The 26,456-nt window shown below is 34.2% G+C and overlaps 3 protein-coding genes across 5 annotated transcripts; 1 reads left to right on the plus strand and 2 right to left on the minus strand.

Moving 5' to 3' along the window:
- The first annotated feature begins 1,668 nt into the window (after positions 1-1,668).
- On the plus strand, positions 1,669-4,447 carry LOC135151130 (F-box/FBD/LRR-repeat protein At4g26340-like). Its single transcript, XM_064088735.1, has 3 exons — positions 1,669-2,594; positions 3,027-3,170; positions 3,801-4,447. Exons 1-3 carry the CDS (start codon positions 1,683-1,685, stop codon positions 4,173-4,175), a joined length of 1,431 nt encoding a protein of 476 aa, XP_063944805.1. The 5' UTR covers positions 1,669-1,682; the 3' UTR covers positions 4,176-4,447.
- Positions 4,448-5,704: 1,257 nt separating this feature from the next.
- Positions 5,705-19,268, minus strand: LOC108204497 (endoribonuclease Dicer homolog 3). Of its 2 annotated transcripts, none has more exons than XM_017373966.2 (24): positions 18,902-19,268; positions 18,090-18,270; positions 17,702-17,815; positions 17,265-17,399; positions 17,010-17,079; positions 16,662-16,726; positions 16,417-16,548; positions 15,892-16,044; positions 15,442-15,571; positions 14,235-14,340; positions 13,958-14,150; positions 13,629-13,783; positions 12,831-13,354; positions 12,044-12,315; positions 11,428-11,951; positions 11,250-11,341; positions 10,858-11,093; positions 10,570-10,779; positions 9,911-10,390; positions 9,530-9,802; positions 7,765-8,091; positions 7,174-7,360; positions 6,238-6,346; positions 5,705-6,126 (listed from the first exon to the last, which is right to left on the minus strand). In XM_017373966.2, the coding sequence occupies exons 1-24, from the start codon at positions 19,021-19,023 to the stop codon at positions 5,919-5,921; spliced, it is 4,998 nt and encodes a 1,665-aa protein (XP_017229455.1). In that variant the 5' UTR covers positions 19,024-19,268; the 3' UTR covers positions 5,705-5,918. The 2 variants fall into 2 exon arrangements, with proteins under 2 accessions (XP_017229455.1, XP_017229454.1); XM_017373965.2 differs by having other exon boundaries at positions 6,238-6,349.
- Positions 19,269-20,555: 1,287 nt separating this feature from the next.
- LOC108205257 (disease resistance protein RPV1-like) lies at positions 20,556-26,151 on the minus strand. Of its 2 annotated transcripts, XM_064086034.1 has the most exons (7): positions 25,502-26,151; positions 23,497-24,607; positions 23,068-23,355; positions 22,397-22,981; positions 22,043-22,233; positions 21,373-21,883; positions 20,556-21,285 (listed from the first exon to the last, which is right to left on the minus strand). In XM_064086034.1, the coding sequence occupies exons 1-5, from the start codon at positions 26,005-26,007 to the stop codon at positions 22,207-22,209; spliced, it is 2,517 nt and encodes an 838-aa protein (XP_063942104.1). In that variant the 5' UTR covers positions 26,008-26,151; the 3' UTR covers positions 20,556-21,285; positions 21,373-21,883; positions 22,043-22,206. The 2 variants fall into 2 exon arrangements, with proteins under 2 accessions (XP_063942104.1, XP_017230628.1); XM_017375139.2 differs by having other exon boundaries at positions 22,043-22,981.
- Between the last annotated feature and the right edge of the window lie 305 nt (positions 26,152-26,456).

A 26,456-nucleotide genomic window follows, 5' to 3' on the forward strand; every position in this document is an offset into this window, starting at 1 on the left:
CATAAATAGCAAATGGTAACTCCATTGACTCCACATTTTAGACTGCCAATAAGCAATTTCTTACGACAATAGAAGAGAAGAAAAATATGGAACATATGCCTTATGCTAATGTAGTTGAAAATTTGATGTACACGTCTGGATATTATATACAGCTGGTAGTTGGTGTGGCCAGTAGATTCATGAAAAAACCTAGGGAGGCATAGTGGCAAGGAGTAAAATGATTATTGTGGTATTTTAAAGGCAGTACAGATATAAAGGTCTATACTTTGGTAGTGATAGATTTGAGGTTAGTGGATTTTTTGACTCAAATTATATAGGTTATCCAGACAAACAATGATTTACTACTAGTTATGTATTAAGTATATATATATATATACATGGCGCTCCAGTTAATGGGAAATCATTACAAGCTCTAGTGGCAATTTCTACTCTAGAAGCCGAGCATATGGACATTGTAAATTATATGAAAGAAACATTATGGTTTTGGAGTTTTCTATGTGATTTGGAGATTGAGAAGGATCACGTTGAATTGTTATTTGACAGTCAAGGTGCGTCTCAATTGGCTAAGAAACAAATTCGTCACGCGTGTACCAATTAAACATATAGGTATTAGGTATCACTTTGTGTGAAATATTATAGAGGATAGTGATGTTTCTCTATATTGAAGGTGACAATATAGCAAGGAGTGAACACTTAACCAAGGTAGTGACAAGGAGTAAGTTCCAACATTGTTTGGATTTGTTCAATATCATATGATGTTAATTGCCCTCCGGGGAGGTGTTGGGTGAGGACTATATTTGATATATCCTAGTTGAGGGTACTTAGTATTGGTAAAATGGTATAGCCCTTTAGGGTTTATATATCAGAATGTTCATAGCTAGTGTCTGTCCATGATTTGAATTCTGTCAAATGATGTATGAGGTGGAGAAATGTGAATGTTGAAAGATTGGGCTAGTTTTTCATGCTAAAGGGAAAATTCGTCAGAATTTTTTCTCATTGAGTCAGGAGTCTACTTCTTATGTCTCCGTGAGCCGACCGTCGGATCATTCTAAATTTTGTAGATTATCTTTCTTACTCTAGTATCTAAATTTTAAATACTAAAAATCAAATCCCTAATTCATAAGGCCAATTTGTTGAGGTCCAAGTAGAGTTATTTGCATCACAATGAGGATCAAATCTTGACATGTTAACTTGAATTGAATATTTTTGACCCCAAATGTATTTTCAGGTTAAATTTTAAATTAGACTAATATATGTCTTAAATAATTATTATGATAATTAATGACGTTTGGTGATCCCACCAAAATGACATACTAGTTTATGATCCGGTGGGATGAAAATAGGTTGGTGACGAATAAATTGAGGCAAGTCCAATTTTATATTTGAGTTAGATATTTGTTATTCACAACATTCTCCCTCTACTAACAAAAAGATAATAACTTACATGATTCTATTTTAATTTATGATAGTTGGTGCCAAGTCCAATTCAATATTTAGGTTATATATCTATTTTCCTCATATTTTGTTCATCATTTTTTAATTTACTAAGCCGCTAAAAACTATCATTTAATAATATCTCATGTTTGTTCTTTATTGGAAGTTATCTTTTTAATATAAATTATGTGTTTCCTTCTCTCATGTATACATCTTTCTGATAGGTGCAAATAGACTGTGACCGGGAAATGATTACAAGAAAGAGAAAGAATAAGGATGGTGCAAGTAGCAGTGGAACAATTAATAAGTCTGATGACCTTTTTAGCTCGCTTCCAGATAATGTTTTCACTGTCATCTTTTCGTTCCTGACTATGAGAGAAGCTTTCTATGCATGTATTTCATGTAAGAAACTAAAGCATTTGGTGACCCTAATACCATATGTTGAATTCAATGAGAAGGAAAATGATTGTTTCACTGATAAGGAAGAATTTGTGCAAAGTGTTTCAAGGTTCCTGCAAAATCATGGTTGTCTGGTTAAGAAATTTGAGCTAGCATTCGATCCTCTTGGAAAAGTATATAGTAGATCTGTTTCTGATTGGCTCTCTTCTTTTGCCAAAAAAGGTATTGAAGAGGTAGATCTAATGTTGGGCGGCACGAAAAACTTTAAATTTCCTTCATCTCTTTTAACTGCTGCAACTTTAAAAGTGTTGAAGTTGAGGAATTTTACTGTGGATGAAACATCTATTACTGGTTTCAAGAACCTGAAATCTCTTCTTCTTGAATCAATGAACGTCCCCGATAGTGTGATGGGCTTAATTACTTTCCATTGTGAGTCACTGCAGCACTTGACCCTGGACAATTGCTCAGGTTTTACTGAGATTAAAATTGTAGATCCCAGGAGCAATATTGAAACATTGATACTGATAAACTGCTGCATCGATGATTTCTTTTGGCTGAACGTTGTAAGTCTCAAAAAGCTAGTCATTCGACAGAGAATTATGAACTTCTTAGTTCAGGGTTCACCACATGTCGATAACCTTATCCTGTATCGAGGAGCAGAGCTTCCAATTACCTGGCAAGAATCTGAGAGAGTGAAGGAGCATATAATTGAGAGCCTTGGGAATGTAAAGTCTTTGCAACTAGGTGGCTGGGCTTTTGAGGTAAAAATTAATTACTTTCTAAATTTTACTACTTTCTAAATTAAGTTGCATTATGATTTTTAAGTCTTTAGTCCTCACAAGCAAATATTCGCTTCCCTCGAAACTCCAAATGTCAAGTTTACCTGTATTCTCGTCTCATCAGCTTTCCTAAAACTTCCACATTCAAAAAAACTTAAAAAATGAATTCACTAAGAGTATTTGCTTTATGTTTTTCATCCTTTTTTTACCATCAATCCGTATCTCAGATTTCATTTTAATACTAAGTATAAGTGTGATAGATAATTGTTTTTTATGTCTTCACCATTATTAGTTGTAATTTAAAAAAAATCCTGCAGAATGGTTGGTCCGATCTGTGCTTGCTTCAATCTGGTACTAAATAATTGCAGAAAAAATTTAAATTCGTGTAACTTATTTCTTTGCTAAAAATTGAAGTGCCTTGCTGGACATTGGTCGACTCACCAGTTCACAAAGCTAGAGGAGATTCTGCTTCTTGATTTCAATGTCTGCCTAAAGAATACGGCTGCACTCACTAAACTGATCAGCCAAGCAGTTGGTGTAAACAAATTGCTTATATCGGTGAGTTTGCATCAGCTTCAATTTTTCTTTTTGTTAATATAAATATGTGAAGACCTGTTGGTATAATTGCATTCACCTTCTATCATAATGCTATATTAAATTGTACATCGTTATTATGTTATGTTAAATTTCACCCACACAATCATTTCGTAAAACAAATACTAATTTGTAAGTTTTCATGCTTGCCTACTATAAAAAATATATATATAGATAAAGAGTCGGTTGCCAATTTTTTTAATATTTTCCCTTCAACGATACAATACAGGTAGGTTGATATGTTATATCATTAAAATTTATTGGAGACTTCAAAGAGCACTGTAAGAAATTATGTATAATATAACAGAATATTGGTAAGAGGTTTAGAAGTTAAAATTTTAATATATTTAGATTAAAAAATAGATCAGACCACCCAACCCTATTTAGTGTACAACCAAAATTCTGTATCTATACATTATATAATGTAATGTTTACATGTTAATCCTCGTTAGCTTCCATCCAAATTCTAGAGATATTATTTGTAAATAGCTTCAGACCACATTTTAACTTCAGACCAAATCATCCAAAGATTTAAATAATGTCAACTAATTAATTATTTCACATTCAATCTTTTGTTTGTGTTATGGGTTCCAGATAAATCAAAACTCTGCTGGAGATCATGGAATTTATACTGATCGCAACTTTGAGAGTGTCCTTGCAAACTTTTCAGACGATGAATACGAGAAGCAGCCCAGAATTGCCTTAAGCAACAATAGCAGTCTCGGAAACAGCACAATCCGTGTTGTTAAAATCCTAGGTTTTACAGGAACAATTTACGAGTTATGTCATATTAAGTTTATGCTGGCACACTTTCGGCTCCTGAGGCTCTTTAAAGTGACTCCGATTAAGGATATAGATGTAGATGAAGACCAAAGCCGCGCCTATGCAGAGCTTATATCAAGCTATCCTAGGGTTTCTGCAGATGTGGACATTCTAATGGGATCTGAGGAGTTTAATTTGGAAAACTAAAAAAGCTTGATATATGGTAGCTATCTCTTTCTATCTATTCCTAAATATAAAACTTCAGTTTAATGGTTTGGAAGCTTTGTGTACCAGCACTGTGTTTATTACATTTCAATTCTCTTTTAAGAGAATAAATTATATTTTTCAAATAGGGTTTTCAAATTATATTTAGCTCCCCAGCATCTAGAAGATGTTGATATGGGAAAAAGAGAACCCTAAGGTTGGGGAGAGAACCCTACTATCAAGAGAACAAGAAGAACTCTTAGAGACCATTGATATAATTTATATGCATGATTTTTATATTTTTTAATATGATCAACTGTTTCTAATGATGTGATGTGTATTGTTAACATTGTGAGTTCATGTCTAAAATCTTTCAGTCATTTCATTAATTATGTGACTTGCCTGTTTTTTGATAATTACTAATATATTTTGCTAAATTTTTTACTCATTTTAAATGTTATACCATGTAGGTATAGGATCTTAATTTTCTTGCAGATTTAGATTTTCTTTAGAGATGTGTTATGTTGAGAAAATTAATTTTTTTTAAAATTTATGCTCCTTAATTTGTATTCGTTTTGTATCATAATTCTTTGCATAATTTTGGTGATTGTAGTGATCAGAGATTGTAGTTTTGGTGTCTACTTATTTTTAGTTCACGAATGCATTCTAATAAAGATCCACTGTGGTATTCAGATGAAGTGTGTGAAGGTGTGTTAATTAAGAGATGTTGTATTGTATATATAATCTGGTTACTTCTATTATGATGAAATTAAATTTCTTCCTGCATACAATAAAGATTTAATTTGTTGAGTGTAAGGCGATTTCTTCTGGGTATATAGTCTATTTCGATATATAACTGATTATTTTGAAAATAACTTTTTTGATTGAACATAATTGAACATAAAATCTGGATTTCGATTGTAAAATGATCCAACTTTCCCAATTATTTCAACTTATAATTTGGAATTATAATATGTGCTATCATATATAATCTGGACAATTTCAATAATTTCAATAATTCAAAAACATAAATTATATCAGCAAAAGTTGAGGAAATAGTTAACGAATTAAAACTTATATAAAGAAAATATATCATTATATTACTCTACTCCATTAATTATCTGCTTATCAAAAAAAAAAACTCTACTCCATAAATTTATTGACTCGGCTCATGAACTAACTTTTTGTTGGTGTATATGCTCTTACAATGAGATTCCTGTCTTGGAAGGTGAACATTTTGTAAGAACGCGGCAAAAATATTAGAATACAAATATCCCTCGTTGCTGCCTATAACAAACACAATTATATTTATATTTAACTTTTTGTCACATTCAATTCTATACATTATTCTCCACTGGTTGACAATACTTCTATAAAGTATGGCTTGATAACCAATCAAAAGATAACACACGAAATTTGAAAAAAAATTCTGAAGCACCTAGCATTTTTCTATTAAGAAATTTAAAACTGAAACAGTTTTAAACACAACAAATAAAAAACAGAAAAATCATGTGCCTAGAAAACAGAAAACATAAAACAAAACCGAACAATTACCTGAAAACTAAATGCAAACGTTTTTACAATCATCCCAACATATTTTATATATGCATTAAGATGAGAATGTTGTTGGCAAGCTAAAACCAATATCAATTGTTGCTTACAATTAGCTTCTAGCTTAGCTTAGCTTTGTAGTTTATGGTAGTAATAATCAGAAATGGACTAGCTATGTATATGCAGCAGAGAACATCATGATTTCTCAATGGTGAGAAATCCCCGTTGCTCCAGTTCATACAGCATCATAAGACAACCAGAATCTAAAGAACTTTTCTTGTCTGGCCGTGCTTGTCCATTGACTACAACAGTACAGCGGTCTGGAATGGTCAAGGTAATTTCCGACACAAAACTACTAAATCCTTGCCTTTTTTCTAAACCGTCTGTGAATTCAATGGGAGATCTGCGATGGAAGTGGCCACATAGTCAAGACAGCTGAACACATAATTTTAAGGCACAAAAGTATAAACTGTAAAAGTAGAAATATATTTTGGTGTTACCAACAATTACTAACCTTGACTTCTCCTCGGCTGTCTCAAATTTAGGCAACGGCCACTGTGTTCTCCTGCACACATCATACAGAGCGATTCGCGGCCCACCTTTATTCCGGTTGATTGGTTTGACTGCTGCGTGAAAGGATTTGACAAACAAATATGAAGATAAGTCAATTGGTCTAAACAAGGAAGTGGAGCGTCTGAATTAGAGTGTCGAGCTCAGGACTTGCATCTGTGTTTTTACAGTGTAAAGTTTATTCTGTCCACAGTACATGTAAATATTACCAACACAGAGAAGCAAAAAATACCCTGATCATTAATTTTAACATCTTTGCTGTGAGTTTGCAACAAACTCCATCCATTCCTTAATATAACAACGAGAGATGTGCCGGGTGAGTTTCTTATTCTGATATGTTTCTTCCATAAACAAGTAATTTGACTGCCCTGCTGGACTGCATAATCGGATACTAATTATAGATAGCTAATCATGTTAACCAACGGTTTGTCCCTATTTATATTTCAAGAATTAATAGGCAAGCAGTTACATCTACCTAGAATTTGGACAGGCAACTAAATACCTATGTTCACAAAGACATCGTCATATTACTAATGCTTATCAAGGGCTTAAACCACATGAGTAGAGGTACAGTTGTTCATTTATGACTACTCAATCAAGCTAACTAGCCAAGTCAGGTAATGCAAGAAGTAAAGCAGTCCATACCTGATAAAGCTCAGGCTAACAAGCTGTTATAGACTAAAATCCACACGAGTTTTATCCAATTCTATTCTACATATGCAACTACTGTGTATATTGTAAAGCTCCTTAATGTGCAAGTACTGTTATTATTGTTGCTTCACTCAAAAGGACAATTTTAAATTGACCAGGTGAAACATGATGTCTTGAATAGCTACATCACATTACTTCATAATGTAAATAAGTTTTAGATGACCCATACCGAGTATATTAAGTTCAGAAACACCATTTGCACTAGAAGTGTTAGTTGTGGTTTGAAAATCACACGTCTTTTGCTTCTTGAATGATGGAACAACGGACAAAGCTTCAGGGCATGCTTCTACCGAATCCATAGAAGATGAGTCAACAGCAGGATCCTGATTCTGTTTTCGTAGTGAAAATCCTCTACCCTGTGCCGATAAATACATCAGTGATGAAATGTCATAAAGCTTAATTCACAACTTTTACATGTGGTCGATGTTATGAATCATAATTAATCATGTCAGAACTTGAACGTTGATGATTGAGTGGTACATACAGACAATTCACAAGTAGGCTTCCTTTAAAGTACAAGTATAATAACTAGAAATATGCATAGATCAACCTAAGACAAGGATTTGCAAATTCAAGTCCTGGGGCAATAAAGACCAAACACTAAGAACGAATCATATTGAATTTTCTTCTACAGTGTTTAGTGATAGCAGCCAGTGCAAAAGAAAATTTCAGGAATAAACCATGAAACAAGGAAAATTAAAACAGATTAAAATATGTGTCCAGAACAAATAGATATACAGGTAATCAGGGTAAGGCATACCTCTAGATCTTTTAGCAACTGAAAAGCTGCATTTCCCTTCGCAATTTTCCTGTTTTGCCCAAACCCCTCTCCACTCAACCGTGTATCTTCAAGCTGTACACTAAGCTCAGCAAAAACTGTTTCTCCTCTGGTAAGACAACTTTCTTTAATAAAAAACCCGAGGGAGTCGCACAACAAAATTAATTCACGTAGAGGGGGTAGTTCCAGTTTATCAGGTGTGACAATCGGCGATAATATTGGCTTGAAGACTCTCCACACTTCATCCAAATTAAGCCTGCTATCAACTAATATTGCCCCTGCAATACTCTCCACCAAGTCGCCAAGTGCCTGTAACACACATATTATGTAAACAGTCAGACTAGTAAAATGGAAGAAACAAAAGTTCAAACGTCAGACATAAAGGGGTGTTTATCATCATTATATTCCTAATATAAGAACATCTAGTCTTACTTGGCTAAAACCATGCCAATTTCATCAGTAAAATTTTATGATTTGAAACATTATATTTGGCTCTCTGCCCGTTATCTCCAGAGTGTCAACAACCTTCTTATTAGATTTAGTTTATTACTTTATTCTGATCTTTCTTTGATTAAAACATATATAATGCTATATTTAAATTAAAAAAATCATCGATACTGGATTCCAGATCTTTCCTATTGCTAAGGACAATATCCATATTAGATTTAATTTCTTACCTTTTAAATAATTCTTTAATTGACTAAAAATTATAGTATTATATGGTTTGGATCAAATAAAAACAAATTAAAGTAGATAACATTGAGAAAAACCAAGACATCTCCAACCACAACAACAAAATAGTGAAGATCCTGCACAATTTACTGTAAAAATTACACTATATTCACTATCAAGTCCAACCCAATTACACCAAATCCCACTCCAAAAGGTACATCTTTTGTATTAGGAGGTATATCTGTGACTTCTTGGCAGAACATGAAAGGGACAAATCTTTCGTAACTTTTGAGTGTAAGGTATAACAGTAATTTAGAAAGGTAAATTTGGTCAAGTGTAATTCTACACACTGTGAGGGTAGTTGAAAATGGCCAATGATATGTACTCCCCAAGTCAAATGTCATGGTGGCCAAGTTTACCCAGATAGAGTTAGTCTTGGCAAATCAAAATGGTTGTCGTTAGCAAGAATTTTTTAACTTGAATATCAAAATTCAGTGTTAGGACAGATATTCATCCTGAGGAAAGCTACTTGAGATACACCATTTAATTGAAATAGATTTGGATCTATTCGAGAGAAGAGATAGATGATTCAAGGTCTAGGAAAACATGATCAAATGTATGTTGATAATGAGCAAGAGGATTGCTAGAATAACAAATTCACAGTGCGTTGGATTTGGTTCATTTAATCAAAAAATTAGGGGCGCGTATTACAGACAATTTATGGAAAGCTTTAGTGGTCTCTGCAATTTATGATGTTAAGTGCTTGCTATTTTTCTCCTACTAAGGGACATTTGTTTAAATATAACTAAGGTTCTGACAAACTCTTTGATTTTATTGATCGTAACCATGCTTTGATATTGTTGACTAATTTATGGTTGTAGCTCCTTGACTTAATTTATGTCTCTAGTTCGTTGGTGTTAATTCTGAATGTAGAAGTTGAACTCTACTTAAATCCATTGTTTTGTAATCAACATTAGCCACTAATACCTATTGTAATTAGATGTATGTCGATGCTAGTTACAACAATCATGTACAGGAAGTCAAGATTTGGCTTGTATAATAACAAATTTCTCACCTTGGGGCATTTTGCAGCTTGGGGGGTGTAGGTGTTGCTGCACAGACCAGAAACAAAACTTGCATACTCGGTTATTTGATTTGAGAGAAGCCCAGGGCAGTGTTTGAGATGAAGATGAAGTTTTCTTCTGACAGCAGCTTGTGCAAAATTTTCATTATTGACAGAGGCTGATCTCAAGTCTGTTAACTCCCCAGGATCAATATCTGTGTGGCTTTGGTACAGGTAAACTGTAATAAGTATATCCAACACGGAGTCCCCCAAAAATTCAAGTCTCTGTGTAGATTCAACAGAAATATAACAAATCGTGCATCACTTGTTCTTCAAATGAAATTATAAGAAAACGTAACAAGAAATAACATTGATACTAATATACAAATGTACCTCATAACTATAGCCACGGTCTTCTACTTGCCCGTCAGAAGCATGTGTAATGGCCTCTACTAACAAACCTTTGACTAAAAATTTATACTCCAATTTCGCCTCCAGGATCTCGCTCTCTATATCTTTAGGGTTATAGGAATGGAGAGATGCTTTTTTAATGGCTTCATCAAGCAGTAAGGGCTGAACTTCAACATCCATACCGAACCATTTCATCAGTTGTATTGAGGCCATCAACCCGCCTCCAATATAGTAGGCTCCTATAAGGGCTTCAACGCAATCAGATATAGTCTTGGAGCCCATCCATCTATGACCCATATCACAACACTTGCCGATTTTAATTTTTGGGTCTTCAGTTACAAACTTACTATCTAGAGGCACTTCTGGTGTATCCACTCCATGTTCACATGGAAAAAATTGTATAGATTGTTGTCCAGGAGCTGTCCATCGTAGTGGATCGAAAGGGCTATCTCGAATATACCCCTGCAAAAGTGCCACTTAATTGTGTGAGATATATTTCCATAAAGTTTTGAATTAATGATCCACTACGAACTTCGAAATTCAGATGAGCCTACCACTATGCTTTAAAACTAAGACATAAAAATAAACTAAATGAAAATGAATGACAGGAATATACATCTTTGATAAAGCAAACATAGTACCTGTATCTTTTTATCAGTTCCAAATTTATGCAAAGTGGAGTTGCGAACAGCCTGTGTGCGACATTCAGAGAGTTGTCCTTCATGTTTGTCAGGATATTTAAAAAATAGATGGCAACTTAAAACATATTTCAGAACAGAATCTCCAAGTAACTCTAAACGCTCCATGGAGAAACTCGAGTTATATTTTGTAGTTGTCAGAGCTTCTAGAATCTGAAATTTTAAACATAATAAGTTGACTAAGTGGCTTAAAATGATATCAAAGAAAATTGACACAATTAAGAAACAGACCAGTGAACTTGATATTTGAAAATTTCCACAGTGACTTTTGATCTCATCTCGAAGCTGGCTTGCCAACATTAAGGTCTCTAAACGGTGTACTACCGAGGGTAGCAAATACATTGACTTCAACACACTTAATCTCACATCAACAGCAACAAGAAGTTCTGGTGGAATGCGAACAAGCTCATATGGCTTTCTGTCCAACTTTTTACTCTTAGTCTCTTTTTTCTTTTTGCTTGAGAAGCCTAATATTTGCATTAGAAAATAGAGTTAATTAAAAAAATATAACTCAGTGTTTTGTGTCATCCAGATCTCAAATATAAAGGAGCAATACAAAACACAATATTTTGTAAAACATACTTTATGCTGAGATCATAGGATTCAACAAATAGCAAACATACCTTCTTTGAAATTAACGAGAAGATTGTGGGCTTTATGGCTTTGTTTCATTAGCAATAGAGGCTGTTCAGGATGTACAAGAGATATCCCGTACCTTGAATGAGTAAGAAAATAAATTTAGTGAGGTCAAGATTGCACACTAAATAAACATCAAATCAGTTATGTAAGAAATTCACCAACTTTTTCTGAAAGTAGTCAATGAAGGACGAATAGTTTGATGGGGCTTCATCAGAGTCTCCGTCGAAACTAGATTCGGCAGAAGTGTCCACAAGGACTTTAAGAACAGTATAAAATCTTCCCGTATGGACAGACATAACAACCATATCTTTGGTGTTGGTTATAGGAACTGATCTATTTGCAAAGCGAATATTGCCAGCACAGTTAAGATCACTCCCAACTACACCACCATTCTTTGAACTCCGAATAACATTGCCTGATTGTTCAGCACTTAACCAGGCATTTTTTTTGAGAAAATCGACCTCGGACACGCAGGAATCTATTCCTGCCCAATCAATTTTCCATAATTCCCGACTAGGAGTGTTTGCAAACTCCAATGGTAAAAGTAAGTACATATTGGATGGGCTCCATAATAAGACATCTGCCTGAAGCAAAAACTCTCTTCCTTTCTTCGAACCAGAGCGGACAAACAACTTTCCGAATAGTCCATTAAAGAAAAATTCTTGGAAGCACATTGATTTTCTCACCTGGGATGATATAACGAAGAGTATATAATATTATGTTCAGTAAAAACAATTAGTTCTACATTATACAGATTAAGACAAATTAATGTGTGCACCTGCTCTGCGTTCAGATGTACTTGTCCACATGAAGAAACTGAAGACTTAACAAACTTATTAACCAAGTATAAATCCACTTCCAAGTTTGCAACATCATCTTCAAGCTTTGACTCAATTAGAAATATGAAACTTGAATACTGTTGATCAGGAATGTTACAAACAAAATCCAATTTGTAGGCAAAAAAGGCCGCGTTGTCAATCTCCTTGCCCCAGGTTCCTGAAAGAGCTCGAGTGCAGGTTGTTCCATGTAGTTCTTTCCTCTTTGTTGTTCCTAATGACCGGAAAAAGTAACATTAAGATGATAATTAATCAACCGACGTGCAAGTAATATGAATTGAATCACAAACATTCACATCATAACAGGTTTACTTGTGCCGTGTATGGCTTAAACATATTAATCTTGGGTAATGATGGCCACATGCTGAGAGCAAATCTGCAAAAAAATATGACTGGAGAAAAGATGCTCATGGACTTTAATATATTTCTTAATTCTTGTATCTCCCAATATTTCAATCTTGCATTTCCCAGATAGGTCTAGATAAGCAAATAGTACTGAAAGTGTCTAAAACTAGCATAATATGGTCCAGTCAAAGCCATATTAGATTAATTTGCAGACTAAAAGTAATAGAATCTATCTATCCTGTACCCCAACTGGATAGATGAGATATTTCCTAATTAGATTAATCACAATACTGATAAACACCAAGTAATTTATCATATAAGCATCAGTTTTAACATCTTTTGAGATATATCCTCCAAGTAGTGAAAGTCTACGGGTATACGCACCTGTACTTGAAACTTTGTTTTTTTTAGTGGCGACTGCTTCTCTTACTGATGATCCAGTAACATCCACAGCATCTGTATTCAAGTCTTTGTTACAAGGTTTTAAAAACGAGGCATCCTCTGCTCTGACTAATGCTCCAGCAACATCCGCAGCATATGAAGTTATGTTTTCCTTGCAAGGGTTTAAGACTGAGGAATCCTCTTCTCTGACTAATGCAACCGAAACATCCATAGAATATGCATTCAAGTCTGTATTACAAGATTTCAAGTTCGAGGCATCCTCTTCTCTGGCAGATGCTCCAGTAACATCAACAGTGTATGCATTCATGTCTTTGTTACAAGGTTTTAAGATTGATGCATCCTCCTCTTTGACTGATGCTGTAGTGGCATCCACAGCAATGGCATTGCCTTTGGTATCACAAGGTTTAAAAACTGCGGCATCCTCCTCGATCCTTAGAACAGTATTTAACATACAATACTCGCTTTGTTTATTATTAAATACCTGGGCTCTTTGCTTCAAATTTCCCCTGCAAAGATATACATTGTGAGGAAAATTAAAGCAGTTTCCAGTTTAGGTCAAACAGAGTGAGCGCCCATTGTATTCACAAATGTTACTTTAAAACACAATATAGTTTTTGTTTTTCTCTCTGATGTAAGGCATATGTAGCTGCAAGCATTATCACAATTCATTGTTTGGCTTATTTCCGTAATCTGTGCACCAACCTGTACTTAACACCATACTATGGTTAATATTATATTAATCCCAGTTTTATAAATCCTGCTTGGAGTAGAACTACAAACCTCTCTAGCATCATCACATGCTGAAAATAATTTTGGCATGCTTGCCCTTTTAGTTGAACATAACTACGGCCTGTTGTTGGCAGGTCAAAGTATATCATGGTGGAACGGTTAGGCACATGAATCCCCTCAACATCAGTAGTAAATAAAAGGTTCACCTGACACAAAAGGTAAAGCTGCATGTGAAGTTTGCGCTAATCCAATTTTGGGTAGGCCAAAAAAAATATTCTTTGAGAACAAAACATTTTTTCTGACAGCTTTGAGAATAAAATTAGTTTCAAAACAAAATAGGATTTTAAATGTTGACAAATAAAATAATGTGGAAGATATACCTTTCCAGAGCAAAATGATTCTAATGCATCTTCCTCCAATTTAGTTGTCAGAGCATTTACTGAGCCATTGTTCCCAGTAAGATGTGAAGCCGATAAATGAGATAGATAGGTCATTTTCTTTAGAACTCGTTCGATAGCTTTAGCTTTTATGATTCGATCAACATAAACAAGGCAAAGTATTGGTTGAGCTTCACTGCAATGACAGCAAACAACGAAAAGGTTTAAGGATGACAGAACTTGTAGATCATATGTGAGAACTTTGACCATGTTGGTTTACCTAAATGAGTTAAAAATTCGAATTAGTTCATGAAGCTTTGGAGATATAAGGCCGGTAGACACCATCTGTGAATGATCACATCCCACGTCCGACAAACTTTCATGGCCTGAGAATTTGCAATGTTTACATGTCATTATCCATTAGAAACATAAAAGCAGAACAATCTTGATGATCAGTATGAGACAATCATAACCTAGTAATGAGAACGAAAAGCCATTAAACCAGAGTATGATATTAAGTCTCAGTATCAATGTGAGGCAGCGGTATAATTTTAAGTTTTCCAACAAATGAATAAATTACTCCACAACCTTGCTCTTGATATGAAATAAAAAGAATTAGTATGAACAGAAAATAAACAGCACAGGAGAGTTTGAAGTCTATAAAATGTCAAGGACATGTTGCACTAACAGCATCCAACCCAAAACACCAGTTTATACCAAACACCAGTGCAACACATCATATTGTTACACTAAAACTAATATTCCTTGAACAAAAAAAAGAATTTTTTATTCCTTTTTTAAAATTTTAAATCAATCTAACATATTATTTTTTATAATGGTTTATATCTCTAAAATAAGTTTCTGCTTATATAACTAAAACTAACATAACATATCTTTAATAGCCATAATTAAAATAAATTATCTTGAGACAATATCACAATATTGAAACAAATAACTATTCAAATTAATATGAAGGGCAATTTAGTAAATATAACAAAATTAAAGACAATATAATTATATTGTTTTTGTTCATATTTTTATACTTTCTTTATAATACAGAGACTTAAATCGATTCACGCTACTTGCGTTAATGAATTACTGATCTTGCCATTAGTAAAAATTTCATAACAAATTTGTTCAGATATAAAAGGAATCATTTTATAATTAATGAGTATAAGGAGAGAGTTGGGATTTGCAAAGTTATACTGTTCTAAGTAGGGTCAGAGTAGTTATTTACACAAAAATGGCGTAAAGGGGCAGTAATAGTGTTACGCTACAAATGATCCAACCCGGTTATTTGGTAGTAATATATTTCAAAGAAAAAGGTGGTGATCAACTTCAACAAAGTGTAATGATACATAAAAAAATTCTTCATTAGGAAAATTTACAGAAATAGGCTGGTGGAAAAGTTCAGCAAGGATGCAAGAAACGGAAAGCATGTAAAAAATTATATAGAGATAGTGGAAAAGAGAAAGTAAAAATCATACCTTGGGGTAAGTGTTCCTTAACAAGCTGCAACACCTCTTCAAGATAATTTTTCAACTGAAGAGAACTATTGACAGAAAATTCACAATCTTTATTGACATCAGGGGACTTCTCTGTTAATATTTTAACAGCCTGTAAAAGAAGAAATTCAAAAAAAAAAAGGCCAAAATAAAACAAGGATAAGCAGCACATAGAGTATTCGTGGAACCTACAAGAGTTGATGAAAGAGTTGATACAACTCGTGACAATTCAATAAAAACAAAACTATTGAGTTGCAAAGAATCTTTATTTGTATGTGTAAACACGGGTAACTTTGAATTCGCTTTAACTTCCACCATGATACAAATGCATAGGGTAGCAGGTTCTCATAAATGTTATCTTCATATATTTTAGATTTTTCAGATTACCCCTCTTTGAAAAATTAAGTTGATTACAACAGAAAAAAATCATACCTCAAGAGCACATATTAGACCAAGATCGTCAATACAAAACAAAATCATTTGGTGAATGCTAGACATTCTGCTTCCAAGTGACACCTGTTTATCATCTGTATCCCTGAAGCTGTCAGAAAGCGAAGCTTCTAATGCACCCAAAGAGCTATTAAACTGTACCAAGAAGATTGAATATAATTGCATCAATATAATCTTACAGACAGTTAGACCCTACAAATCCACAGAATGTCCCAATTTAGAAAAAATATATTTTAAGTGTGTTCTTATTTAGATTAATACAAATATCTTTATGTAAAAAAACAACATAAGAAAAAAGTAATTTTGAGACCAAAATTGGAATATAAGTTTACAGTCACATCACAAACTGAACTTTAAGAATCACAAATCAAATAGTTTAAATTGACCTGGTAACCAATTTCTTTGGTGGAACAAACAGTGTGTGTAATATATATATTGGCTATGGGTTTTACATCTAATAACAAAGTACAAACAAATGGGTAGTCTGTGAAAAACTACAACCGTTACCTTCAACCATGTAGACTCCAATTTCCGTTTCAAAACAGGGTTGGAGCACACAGCTGGGTCATAAAATCGGTAAAGTTCTGTTGTAGAGGGAATGACTGATTTCTGTTCCGCCCTGATCTTATTAGAGTATATCTGCATAAAAAAATTAACTTACTGCACAGAAAATCAACAAGTAACATGTACTCAAGCACAACTTTGAAGCTTATAGCAACAAACAGTATAAGAAAGTAAGAATCAAATAGTACCTGGGATTCTAATATGGCTTCGAGTTTTGATATGCATTTCTCAAAGCCACCAGCAGAAGATATCCCTGCTTACAAACAGTATATTAGAAGATGAGATAAATTCAAATTGTTATAAATTTAGTTAATTGTCTATCGAAACTCCTGCCAACCCATGTAAGATGTAGCCATATTACAGACTCCCATTTATATTCAATTTGTTCAATAATCTTTCATGCATGTTATAGTCTGTTGTTTCTAAAACGCAATAGCTTTTACAAGAAGAATGGAGAACATAAGAATTTATGGTTGACCATGTTCCCAGAAAAAAGATTACTTGTATTGTTGTGTACAGAAAATACAAAATTTTACCTTTTTTTATTTCAGGGGATCCAGTCATACCAAAAACCTTTGGCTTCACTTCAGAATTGTGATAAAATTCCTTGAAAATCATTCATCATTAAAACTCAGTAGTGTACAGTTAAAGGCAACATAAAAATATAACCATTTACAAAACAATAATTACAATTATGGTAGCAATACAAAATAAAAAACTTTAAAGGACAATTTGCCTGGATAGTAGATACATCCTTGCATTATAGCCTTTTTGACAGAAAGTATCTTTACCTTTATCAATTTTGCATAAGGGTGGTTACCCTTGGTATGGTGGCATTCATCAAGTACCAATAAGCATATCATTTCAAATTTCAAGAATGCTTTCCTTAATGCGTCTAGCAGTATTTGAGGGGTCATAACCATAACCTGAAGGTAAACAAAAAGAGACAAGAAAACGTGAAGCGACTAACATTCTTATATAGTAGGAGAATATTAGGTATTATGTCAAGGGTTTAAGATTCTGGACACACATGCCCAAATAACAAGAACATAATCAGAAAGTCGATGTTTACCACTTCTTTCATGCTAAAACAGTTTAAATGTCACTTTACAGGATTCAGCATTTATCTGATAATTAAACAATATGCTTAAATTGATGCAAACATAAGTGAAAATGTTAATACCAACACTTCAATAAAGTGAGTCAGACCAAATAAGAGGCAACTCACGTCATTTTTATCAATCTCACTTTCCCATGATTTACCATTCCACAAATCAATCCCCCTTGAACCATGATATGCATCAACTTGAAGCTCAGTAGAGAATTTCATAACCATAAAGTTCTGCAGTATACAAAAAGAGAACTTCTCAACATCTGAGTATCATTAGAAAGCAAAAACCAAAAGATTTGGAGTACCTTGACCTAGATTGACACTTCAAGACTAGAGAGATGGCTAACAATATGCATAAACTACATATAGAAAGATAATCTATCTAGATAAAGACATAATTGATGATAGAAATTTCAAAGTCAACATATGAGATCTCACCGAGAAGGGAAAACAGATATGCTATTAATAATCCAATATAATCAAGATTATAACATTAAAAACATGCCTGGTGAACAAGCCCTACAGTGGGTGCCAAGAAAATGATCAATCTTTTTCGACCACTCAACTTGACAGATTTAGCAATTTCTTCAATCAGCATGACAGCAATCAATGAATTCTCAGCCCCTATTTCAGAATGGGCAATTGTGTTTCCCTTCTTAGCAGCTTCAAAGACCTCCATTTGATACCTATAACATATATCAACGGTTAATGAACATCTTAAATTCATTCCACGTAATATATACACAAAAGATACAAATAACCACATTATCATCCAATAAAACTCATACACATTAACTCCTGAGAAAAAATTACCATCTTTACTAGATAACATCCTATAATCCATATACATACAATACATAAACACAATTTACACAAGTACATTCACAAAAAGAAACAATTATAAACAGATATATGCAAAAACATCAATGGACTCGAGAAGAACACTTTTTTACAAGATAAAACTCCATATACATACAACTGATTCACACAAGTACATTCACAGAAAGAAAGAATTATACACAAATATATGGATACACACCAATTGTACTAAACAAGAACACCTTTTCACAAGATAAAACTCCATATACATACAATTGATACACACAAGTAAATTCACAAAATAAAACAATTATAAACAGATATATGCGTATACATCAATGGACTCAAAAAGAACACTTGTTGCAAGATAAAACTCCATATACATACAATTGACACACACAAGTACATTCACATAAAGAAAAAATACACAAAGATATAGCATATACATCAATGTACTCAAGAAGCAATTTTTTTATAGATTAACAGAAAAGGGCTTACTTTGTAGGCTTCAAGCTGAGAGATGAAGCATCAATCTCCATTGTATCATCAACAGGTGGGCTATACTTGTAATCATCAAACTTTCTTTTCTTCAAAATCCTGATTTCTTCTTCAGAATGCATGATTGGTGATGAAATAACACAACAAAAGTGTTCTTTATATCAAATAATTCAGAAAGTTTTGGGTTTTCAAGAACTTTTTATCTTCCCAAAAGGGCCAGATCATCAAGAATGAGCAAAGATTTTTTATGGGTTTAAGGATTTGGGGACAGACCCTTGTCTGTTTCTCTTATAATTTCAATTTTTTAAGGTTTTAGAGAGGGGGATGAGAGACAATAGTGGCTTAGGTGGCTGGGTCTGTGTACTTAGAATACTACTCATTGTAATTTGTGTAAAAGTCATGCAGTTACTTTTATAACGTACGTTTCAGCTGTAAATATTCCACAAATAGGTAGAGCATTGATTATTCACTGCAAAAAGTTTTCTTTTACGATCTCGTAATCTTTGTTGAGTATATATTTATCTCGAAAAGTAATGAAAAGTATTTCAGAATATATTTCTTGTATCAGAATACGGAGTTTTCGAGAAAATCATATATTCATAGAGGTATTAATTCGATTTGGTGGAGGTTTGCCGTCGATAAAATTTTCGAATGTCATGATAATTTAAATTATATTTTAAAATAATAATTATTTTAATTTTATTTACGTAATTTGAGGGAGAAATATTTTTACACACTATTTAGTGATTTTATCCTGACCAAAATAATAGTTTTTAAAATGTTAATTATAAAAATATATATATAGGATCCTACTTCAATAGAAACTACTTGAATATAAACTAAATAGAAACCAACGAGAGTAAGTAGAATGATGCGGTTGTTGGGACCGGGGATGGACCCCGAGATGGGCCTAGACGGGGTCTAAGTGGGGCCGGATCGGGGCCTAGTGGGACCATGGTGGGGTAAGGGTTTGGCTCTTTAAGACTCTTTAGTGGTTTCTATTTGAGTAATTGCCTATATTTACATGCCCCGTCAAATTGACTAATTTTTGACCAATTATTTAAAATTATTTATTTGTTATATTAGAAAATAGAAAGTTACATATTAAAATAAACTAAATTTATTTTTTGATAACATTTTTTATTTTTTTCAATTATATAAAGTGTGTGTGTATATATTTCAGTTAAAATATAATCAATTTTATTAGTTAAAAGTAAAGGAGATGTATATTCAGATGGAGAGAATAACCGGGAGAGTAGATATTGAATTGCGGTCAAAATCTTGAGAATATAAATCGGTGTAGCCTCTCAAATTTAGAAGAGTTTGCCCGACTTTTCTTCAAACTTTTTTATTTGTGAGAATACAGAAATATTCGGTTCATATTTTAAAAATTATATTGAAAAATTCGTATTCAATAAAAATATAAATTATCCTAGAAGTTCCGATGATATTCAATTAATATTTTATGTGATATTTAGTTATGATTATTCAAAATTAATTAGAGACCGGTGATATTCAAAAACCGATGAAATTTATTAATCGGATTTTCTTGTGTGCCCACTAACAATCATTTTTTAACTAGAGATTGGATTCTTATCGACTCTAATCATATTAATAAATGACCCCTGCATGCACAAAAATCTACACCAATACCTTGCCAGCCACCTAAGGCACTAATAATATCCACTAATTTATAAAAAAATATTCCACAAATAAATTTAAAAATATTCACTAATTTATAAAAAATCCATATTTCAAATAAATATTTAAACAAATAATTACCAAAATGAAATTATTTTCATAGTCATAAACGTCATGTTATACTTGCGCAATCATCAGATGACCTTCACAACAATCATCTGCAGACCCTCAAGTACTGATGCTACCCAGATTAGGGGCTCATAACATCTCCCAAGTGTAACTAAAATGACACAAGCTTTTGCTACCTCATTTTCTTATCATGGGATTTGCTGATCTGTCAAATAACACCACTGCTTCCTGGATAAGTATGTCACAACTTGAAGTAGCCCGGATGAAGCTCAGAGAAATCAAGGCCCTTTCTCTCAGCCGTTGTCTTGCTCGTATAGAGAGCCTCTAGCTCTGTGTCATGACCAAGCCCGAATTTATTTTTTGGGCTCCTCCTTTGGCCGCACTAATCATTAATATTCAAGACAAATATTCCTCATCTTTATTAGTACCACCCAACAATCTCCCCTCAATCCAGTAACCACCAATCTTGTGACCCTTATACGGCCGATTTTCACAGGCTGTCCGACCACCTCAATGTCAAAGTGTCAAGATGATTTTGACACAAGCCTTCTGAGACCTCTGATCGCAGTTCTCGAGAGCCTCCAACATGATGGCCAGTCCAGGCACCTATAAATCTGCAAGCAATACATATGTACCTTACACATAAGTTTTATTTACAGTTGCATGTTTCTTTAGGTGGCAAATAAAGAACTAGCGTCTACCTGAAGTACTCTGCAGCTCACTCATTCGTCCAAGGAGAATGAGAACCACTACCTTGTTTCAAATTCTACCTGAAAGTGGTGCCACGGAACTTGTTGCTATCTCTGAACCATATAACAGATGTATCCCCAGAATTTTTACATTTGATGATACTTCAATACTGTCATCACCATCTCTGACTAAGAAAATTGATCTCGGCACTATTATCATCAGCGATCCTTGTAAGTGTTCTGACCATTTTGATAAGCTATGGTAATAATGGGTACGATAGTCTTCCGTCCATTCAAAATTACTAGTGGTAGTCGTAACAGAATAGTCCAGAAAATTCATCCATTTGTGCAAACACAGAATCATTGCCAAGTAATTGTCTGATGAATTTGGCAGCAAATCCAAAGACACCTTTGATCCTAGATCACGTGATTGAATAATCCAATCAGGTAACTGACAAATCCAATCCTGAAACTCTTCTGGCTTGGTGTATATTTTGATTTGATGACCGAATCCAGAATATATCTGTTACAAGGCATAACAACTAATGAGTGACAGAAGTTTTTGTTTATGAAAATGTAAAATTGTTGTATTACAACCAAATGAAAGTAAAGATTAAGTTGATACATTCAGAACGACACAGTTAGCTCATTAATTTGTAGTCACAAAAATATGAAATCATACCTGAAACAAATCCTCCGTGAAGGTTTGAGCTAGAAGAGCTGAGTGGCAACCTCCAAAAAGAAGTTCTCGAATGGAACTGAGCCCCTTCAAGCCTTGTATCTCCGTTAATCGGATACAATCAGTAAGGTCCAAAAACTCCAACCGTTTTAAATTGGATAGATTTGTTAAAAATTGCAAAGTCTTGCATCCTTCTGCACTTACACATTTCAGATTAAGAGGAAGTTCAGCAATATATAACAGATGAAGACATTTGCGAAGATTAAGAGTTTCCAGGTTTGACAGCTGACAAATACCAGATGGCAGGGTTGTGAGGGAACTCTTAGATAAATCTAAATTTTTCAATGATAATATCACCTGGCCTGAATTTATGCAAGGAAGTGTTGTTAACATCCTAGCACGCCCTGCATGTAGTTCCCTTAACCTTGTAATCTTCCACAATTGATCCGGTAATATTTCTAGTTTTTCACATTCAGATATATTTAAAATCTCCAGTGATCTCAGGTTGCCAATGGGATCTGGAAGATTTTTAAGTTTCCTGTTCAAATTTAATTCCAGCTGAACAAGCTTACTAAGCCGTGCCATTGAATATGGTAATGTCAGAACAGTTAGTCCACTAGCAACAAGCTTTGTTAGGGATTCAAGGTCACCTAATTTCGTAGGCAATGCTCTCAGACTACTACAACCCCCAATGTTTAAAATTTTCAAAGCTCTCAAGTTGCAAATGCTCTCTCCCAGACTTGTAAGGTTTGCACAGTTTTCCAAATTCAAGGAAACAAGCCTGACCAAGCTACCGATGGTTGTGTGGACATCCTCCAACTGTATACATCCCCTAAAATCTAACTCTTCAAGACAAGGTAATTTACTAAAGTCTGGCATAGTAGTTAAATGTAGAGAACTCCCCATCCACAAAGACTTCAAGTTCACAAATACACGTGGAACCTGTAAAATTAGTAGAACCTGGAAAAATTAAATCTGATGTTTATATGAATTTTCATCAATGCAAGAAACATACTCACGGTACCTACCATATTTGGCTCCCACATTGTTCTCAGTTGGCTATTAGGCAAATCAAGAGACACAAGTTTTTGTGGGAAAAATTCATAAGGTAAAAACTTCAATGGACAACGGTACCAAGAGAGTACTCTCAAATTTTCAAATGTCCGTTCAAAGCTTCCAGTAATATTTACAGTCGCAAGGAGAAGAATTCTTAATTTCCACATCCTTCTGAATGTTTCTGTAGTGACTGATACTCCCTCAAGTGATTCCTCTTTGTAAAAGTTGAGATCCATGATTACCTCAATAGCCTCTGTTACCTAACATGTACATATGCAGAAGAAAAGTTGGTGACTTACATTCTATAGATAACTTCAAGATAGAGTAAAAGAGGTAGAATATATCTGTTAGAAGAAAATTCTCCAGGTTGACCTTGTATTATATAGAAACATGACAATTACCTTACAGTTCTTTAACACGCCCAATATATCTTTTGATTCCCACAATCTACTGTGCTTTCCATGCTCATCAGGAGAGTTGTTGCGCGAAATTTTCCTTCCCATGTCCAAAAGCAGGTCATGCATCCCTAGCTCATCACTATCATTTATAGTCAATAAACATCTTTTCTTTAGAATGTCGATTTTATGGTTGATGAACGTATAACAACCTTCCAGTATTTTCACAGCCACTTCTTTCTTCCGTCCACAGAAAAAACAAGCAATATCAAGGAAAATATCCTGCAGCGTGGGATCAACCATCTTCAATGCATCAAAGCTAATCACAAGTTTTCTCTCAACATCGCTATTGGGTAGTCTTCTTATTTTGTCTATAAACCATCTCCATCCTTCCTCAGATTGGTTAAACAAGTTCGCCCCGAAAACCTTAAGAGCCAAGGGAAGCCCACCAGCATGCTGTAGAATATCATTAGACAACTCCATTAGAGTGTTGTTTGGTGTAGAATTTCCAAATGCATGTCGGGTAAAAAGAGCCATTGAGTCAGCAGCATCCAACTCCTGCACCATGTATCTGTATCTTGGTTCGACTTCAATTGTATCCAGTATTTGTTCATCCCTGGTAGTTATGATGACTACACTCCCAGAAGCAAATGGTCCAACTAAAGACTGAAATTGTGTGACGTGGTCTAAATCGTCAATAACAACCAGGATTTTGTTTGAACAAATTCTAGCTCCTATTGAACTAATTCCATGGTTAACAGAGTCAACCTTCAAAATTTTCTTACTTCTAAGAACATCGTTGATCAGTCTTTGTTGTAAAGATACTAGGCCATTTATTCTTCCTGCAACTTCACTCACATCTTCAAGGAAGCAACTTCCCTTAAAACTTCCGGGAAAGAGTTCTTTATAAAGAGCTTTGGCAAAAGTTGTTTTGCCCACTCCACCCATTCCATATATACCGAACTTAATCATGCCTTCTGTGTGGCTGTTCAACAGTAGTGTTATGTCTCTGATACGAGAATCCAACCCCACTGGATATTTTCCAACATCAGAAATCTTGGGATTTATTTTGAGAAGTATCTCATCAATAATTTCATCTACTAAATCAGCTTCAGACCTGCAATGCAATTTTTTTATCATTAGTTCAATTAAACTGGTAGGAAATCCAAAAATATTGATCTTAAGGGCATAACAAGAGTATTTTCAGGTTTTGCCTATGCCAAATCTACTTATAACTTCTGTTATGTAGTACTAACTAGTACTAAATATTGATCTTAAGGGCATAACAAGAGTATTTTCCGGATTTGAACTTATGACTTCTGTTATGGAACAGGGTAGCCCTTGTCAATTAAACTTTTTGGTACAAAAATAATGAAATAGTTACAAATAGCATAAAAAAGAACTGAATTTGAATATATTTTGGATCTCCATGTGGTTTTTGGTTCCTGATGTTCGCATGGGGGATCAATAGTTCATCTTAAGATTTCTCTTAAATTCTTAATCCGGTAGTATGTAGTACTAACTAGTACTCAGTGGTAGTAAGTAATCAGTAGTGGAGACCTGTATTGTGTCGACGGTTGCCTTCAAATTATGGTAGTGTACAGCTTTTAACAAGAAAAGGCTTGTGTAATGTGGCCTGATGGTTATATTATATATACTGGATCACGATAAAAATCATAAATTAAATTGTTTTTTTTTTTTGGCTAGTAATATATCTCTTAATATTTGAAAATATGTAGCTCAAACAGAGTATTTAACAAAAAAAATCAGACTGGTGCAGTGTTACTGGATAGATCTCGTAGGCCCTGTTTGGTATTGTTGTTCCAAACAGCAACAACAGCTTTTTACTGAAAAGCAAGTGGAAAACACCCAAACAGACCCGTAGTCTATTGAATTCTGGCAAAGTCCTTCGGATTTGCAATGAACTGTTTTATGCATAATGTTTCTTTTCCATTTACTTGAGTAATTAGTAGATAAAGAATATAGCTACGACAAAGGAAGGATGGAGTACCTTTTTGCATGTATATGTTTTCCTGAAAACTGTGCAATCTCTGCTAGTGCAAGCCGCCACTCAGTCACTTTCTCCATTTTACCAGCAAATCGAATTTGATGCTTCTCAAAAGCCTTACTAAAACTTCCAAGTTGGTGTCTCACAATTGATGGATCAATGTTGTAAAACACAGGAATGATCAACCTTTGCCTAGTTTTATGACAATTTAGAATTTCAACGAGCTCGTCAAGGCACCAAGGCGAGAAGGCATAGTTTTCAGACAGGACAGTGATGTAAGTCTTGGATCCCTGAATCGCTTGGAACAATGCGTCAGAGATTACTTCTCCACTGCGTAGTTCTGGATCATCCTTATAAGTTCGGACTCCATGGCGATCTAGAGCAGCATACAAATGACTTGTAAACTTATAGCGACTGTCATCACCGTGGAAGCTTAAGAAAACGTCCCAATCAGTAGAAATTGAATATGATACAGAAGAGGATGGAGCTTGAGAAGATGTAGAAGCCATAAATTTACACACAAGTCCAAATATTGGGATGTACGAAACAAGAAGATTCAAAAGAATTGTAAAGATGAAATCGAAGATGATATGAATTAAGAGTAATAGTTTCACTAGATATACATTGATCAATTGTTTACTCTAATCATTGCTAAAGTTTATTATCTAATCATTTAGTTTAAAAATCACTAAATTGCAGACTTGCAGGCCGGTGATGTAGACTGCAGATATGTACAAAAGGCTAAACATTAAAAAATCCATTAGTTGGGAGACTTTAGGTGAGGTTTGGTTTGGGTTGTTTGTATGCTTGCGGAATGTTTAAACCAAGTGAGCTTCTCAGAGTGGTTATATGTTACTTGCTAATAGGGTTTTATATCAAATTGGCCACCCGTTATGTCAAAATGTCTCATTTGACCCACCCATCTCAACGGGGACTCGTTTCAGCCACTATAAACCAA

Source organism: Daucus carota, chromosome 1 (genome assembly GCF_001625215.2).
Source record: "Daucus carota subsp. sativus chromosome 1, DH1 v3.0, whole genome shotgun sequence".
Lineage (NCBI taxonomy): Eukaryota > Viridiplantae > Streptophyta > Magnoliopsida > Apiales > Apiaceae > Daucus > Daucus carota.

Bases quoted from the DNA above. Each gene is read 5' to 3' on its own strand.
- LOC135151130 (XM_064088735.1), top strand. From the start codon at position 1,683: ATGATTACAAGAAAGAGAAAGAATAAGGATGGTGCAAGTAGCAGTGGA. The intron at 2,595-3,026 runs GTAAAAATTAAT...TAAAAATTGAAG, and splicing joins TAGGTGGCTGGGCTTTTGAG to TGCCTTGCTGGACATTGGTC. The intron at 3,171-3,800 runs GTGAGTTTGCAT...TATGGGTTCCAG, and splicing joins TAAACAAATTGCTTATATCG to ATAAATCAAAACTCTGCTGG.
- LOC108204497 (XM_017373965.2), bottom strand. From the start codon at position 19,023: ATGCATTCTGAAGAAGAAATCAGGATTTTGAAGAAAAGAAAGTTTGAT. The intron at 17,816-18,089 runs GCATGTTTTTAA...TGTATACTGCAG, and splicing joins CTGTAGGGCTTGTTCACCAG to AACTTTATGGTTATGAAATT. The intron at 16,727-17,009 runs GTAAAATTTTGT...GTTTGTAAGCAG, and splicing joins ATCCCCTGAAATAAAAAAAG to GGATATCTTCTGCTGGTGGC.
- LOC108205257 (XM_017375139.2), bottom strand. From the start codon at position 26,007: ATGGCTTCTACATCTTCTCAAGCTCCATCCTCTTCTGTATCATATTCA. The intron at 24,608-25,501 runs GTACTCCATCCT...ATTGCATTGCAG, and splicing joins AAACATATACATGCAAAAAG to GTCTGAAGCTGATTTAGTAG. The intron at 22,982-23,067 runs GTAGGTACCGTG...CTAATTTTACAG, and splicing joins CAATGTGGGAGCCAAATATG to GTTCCACGTGTATTTGTGAA.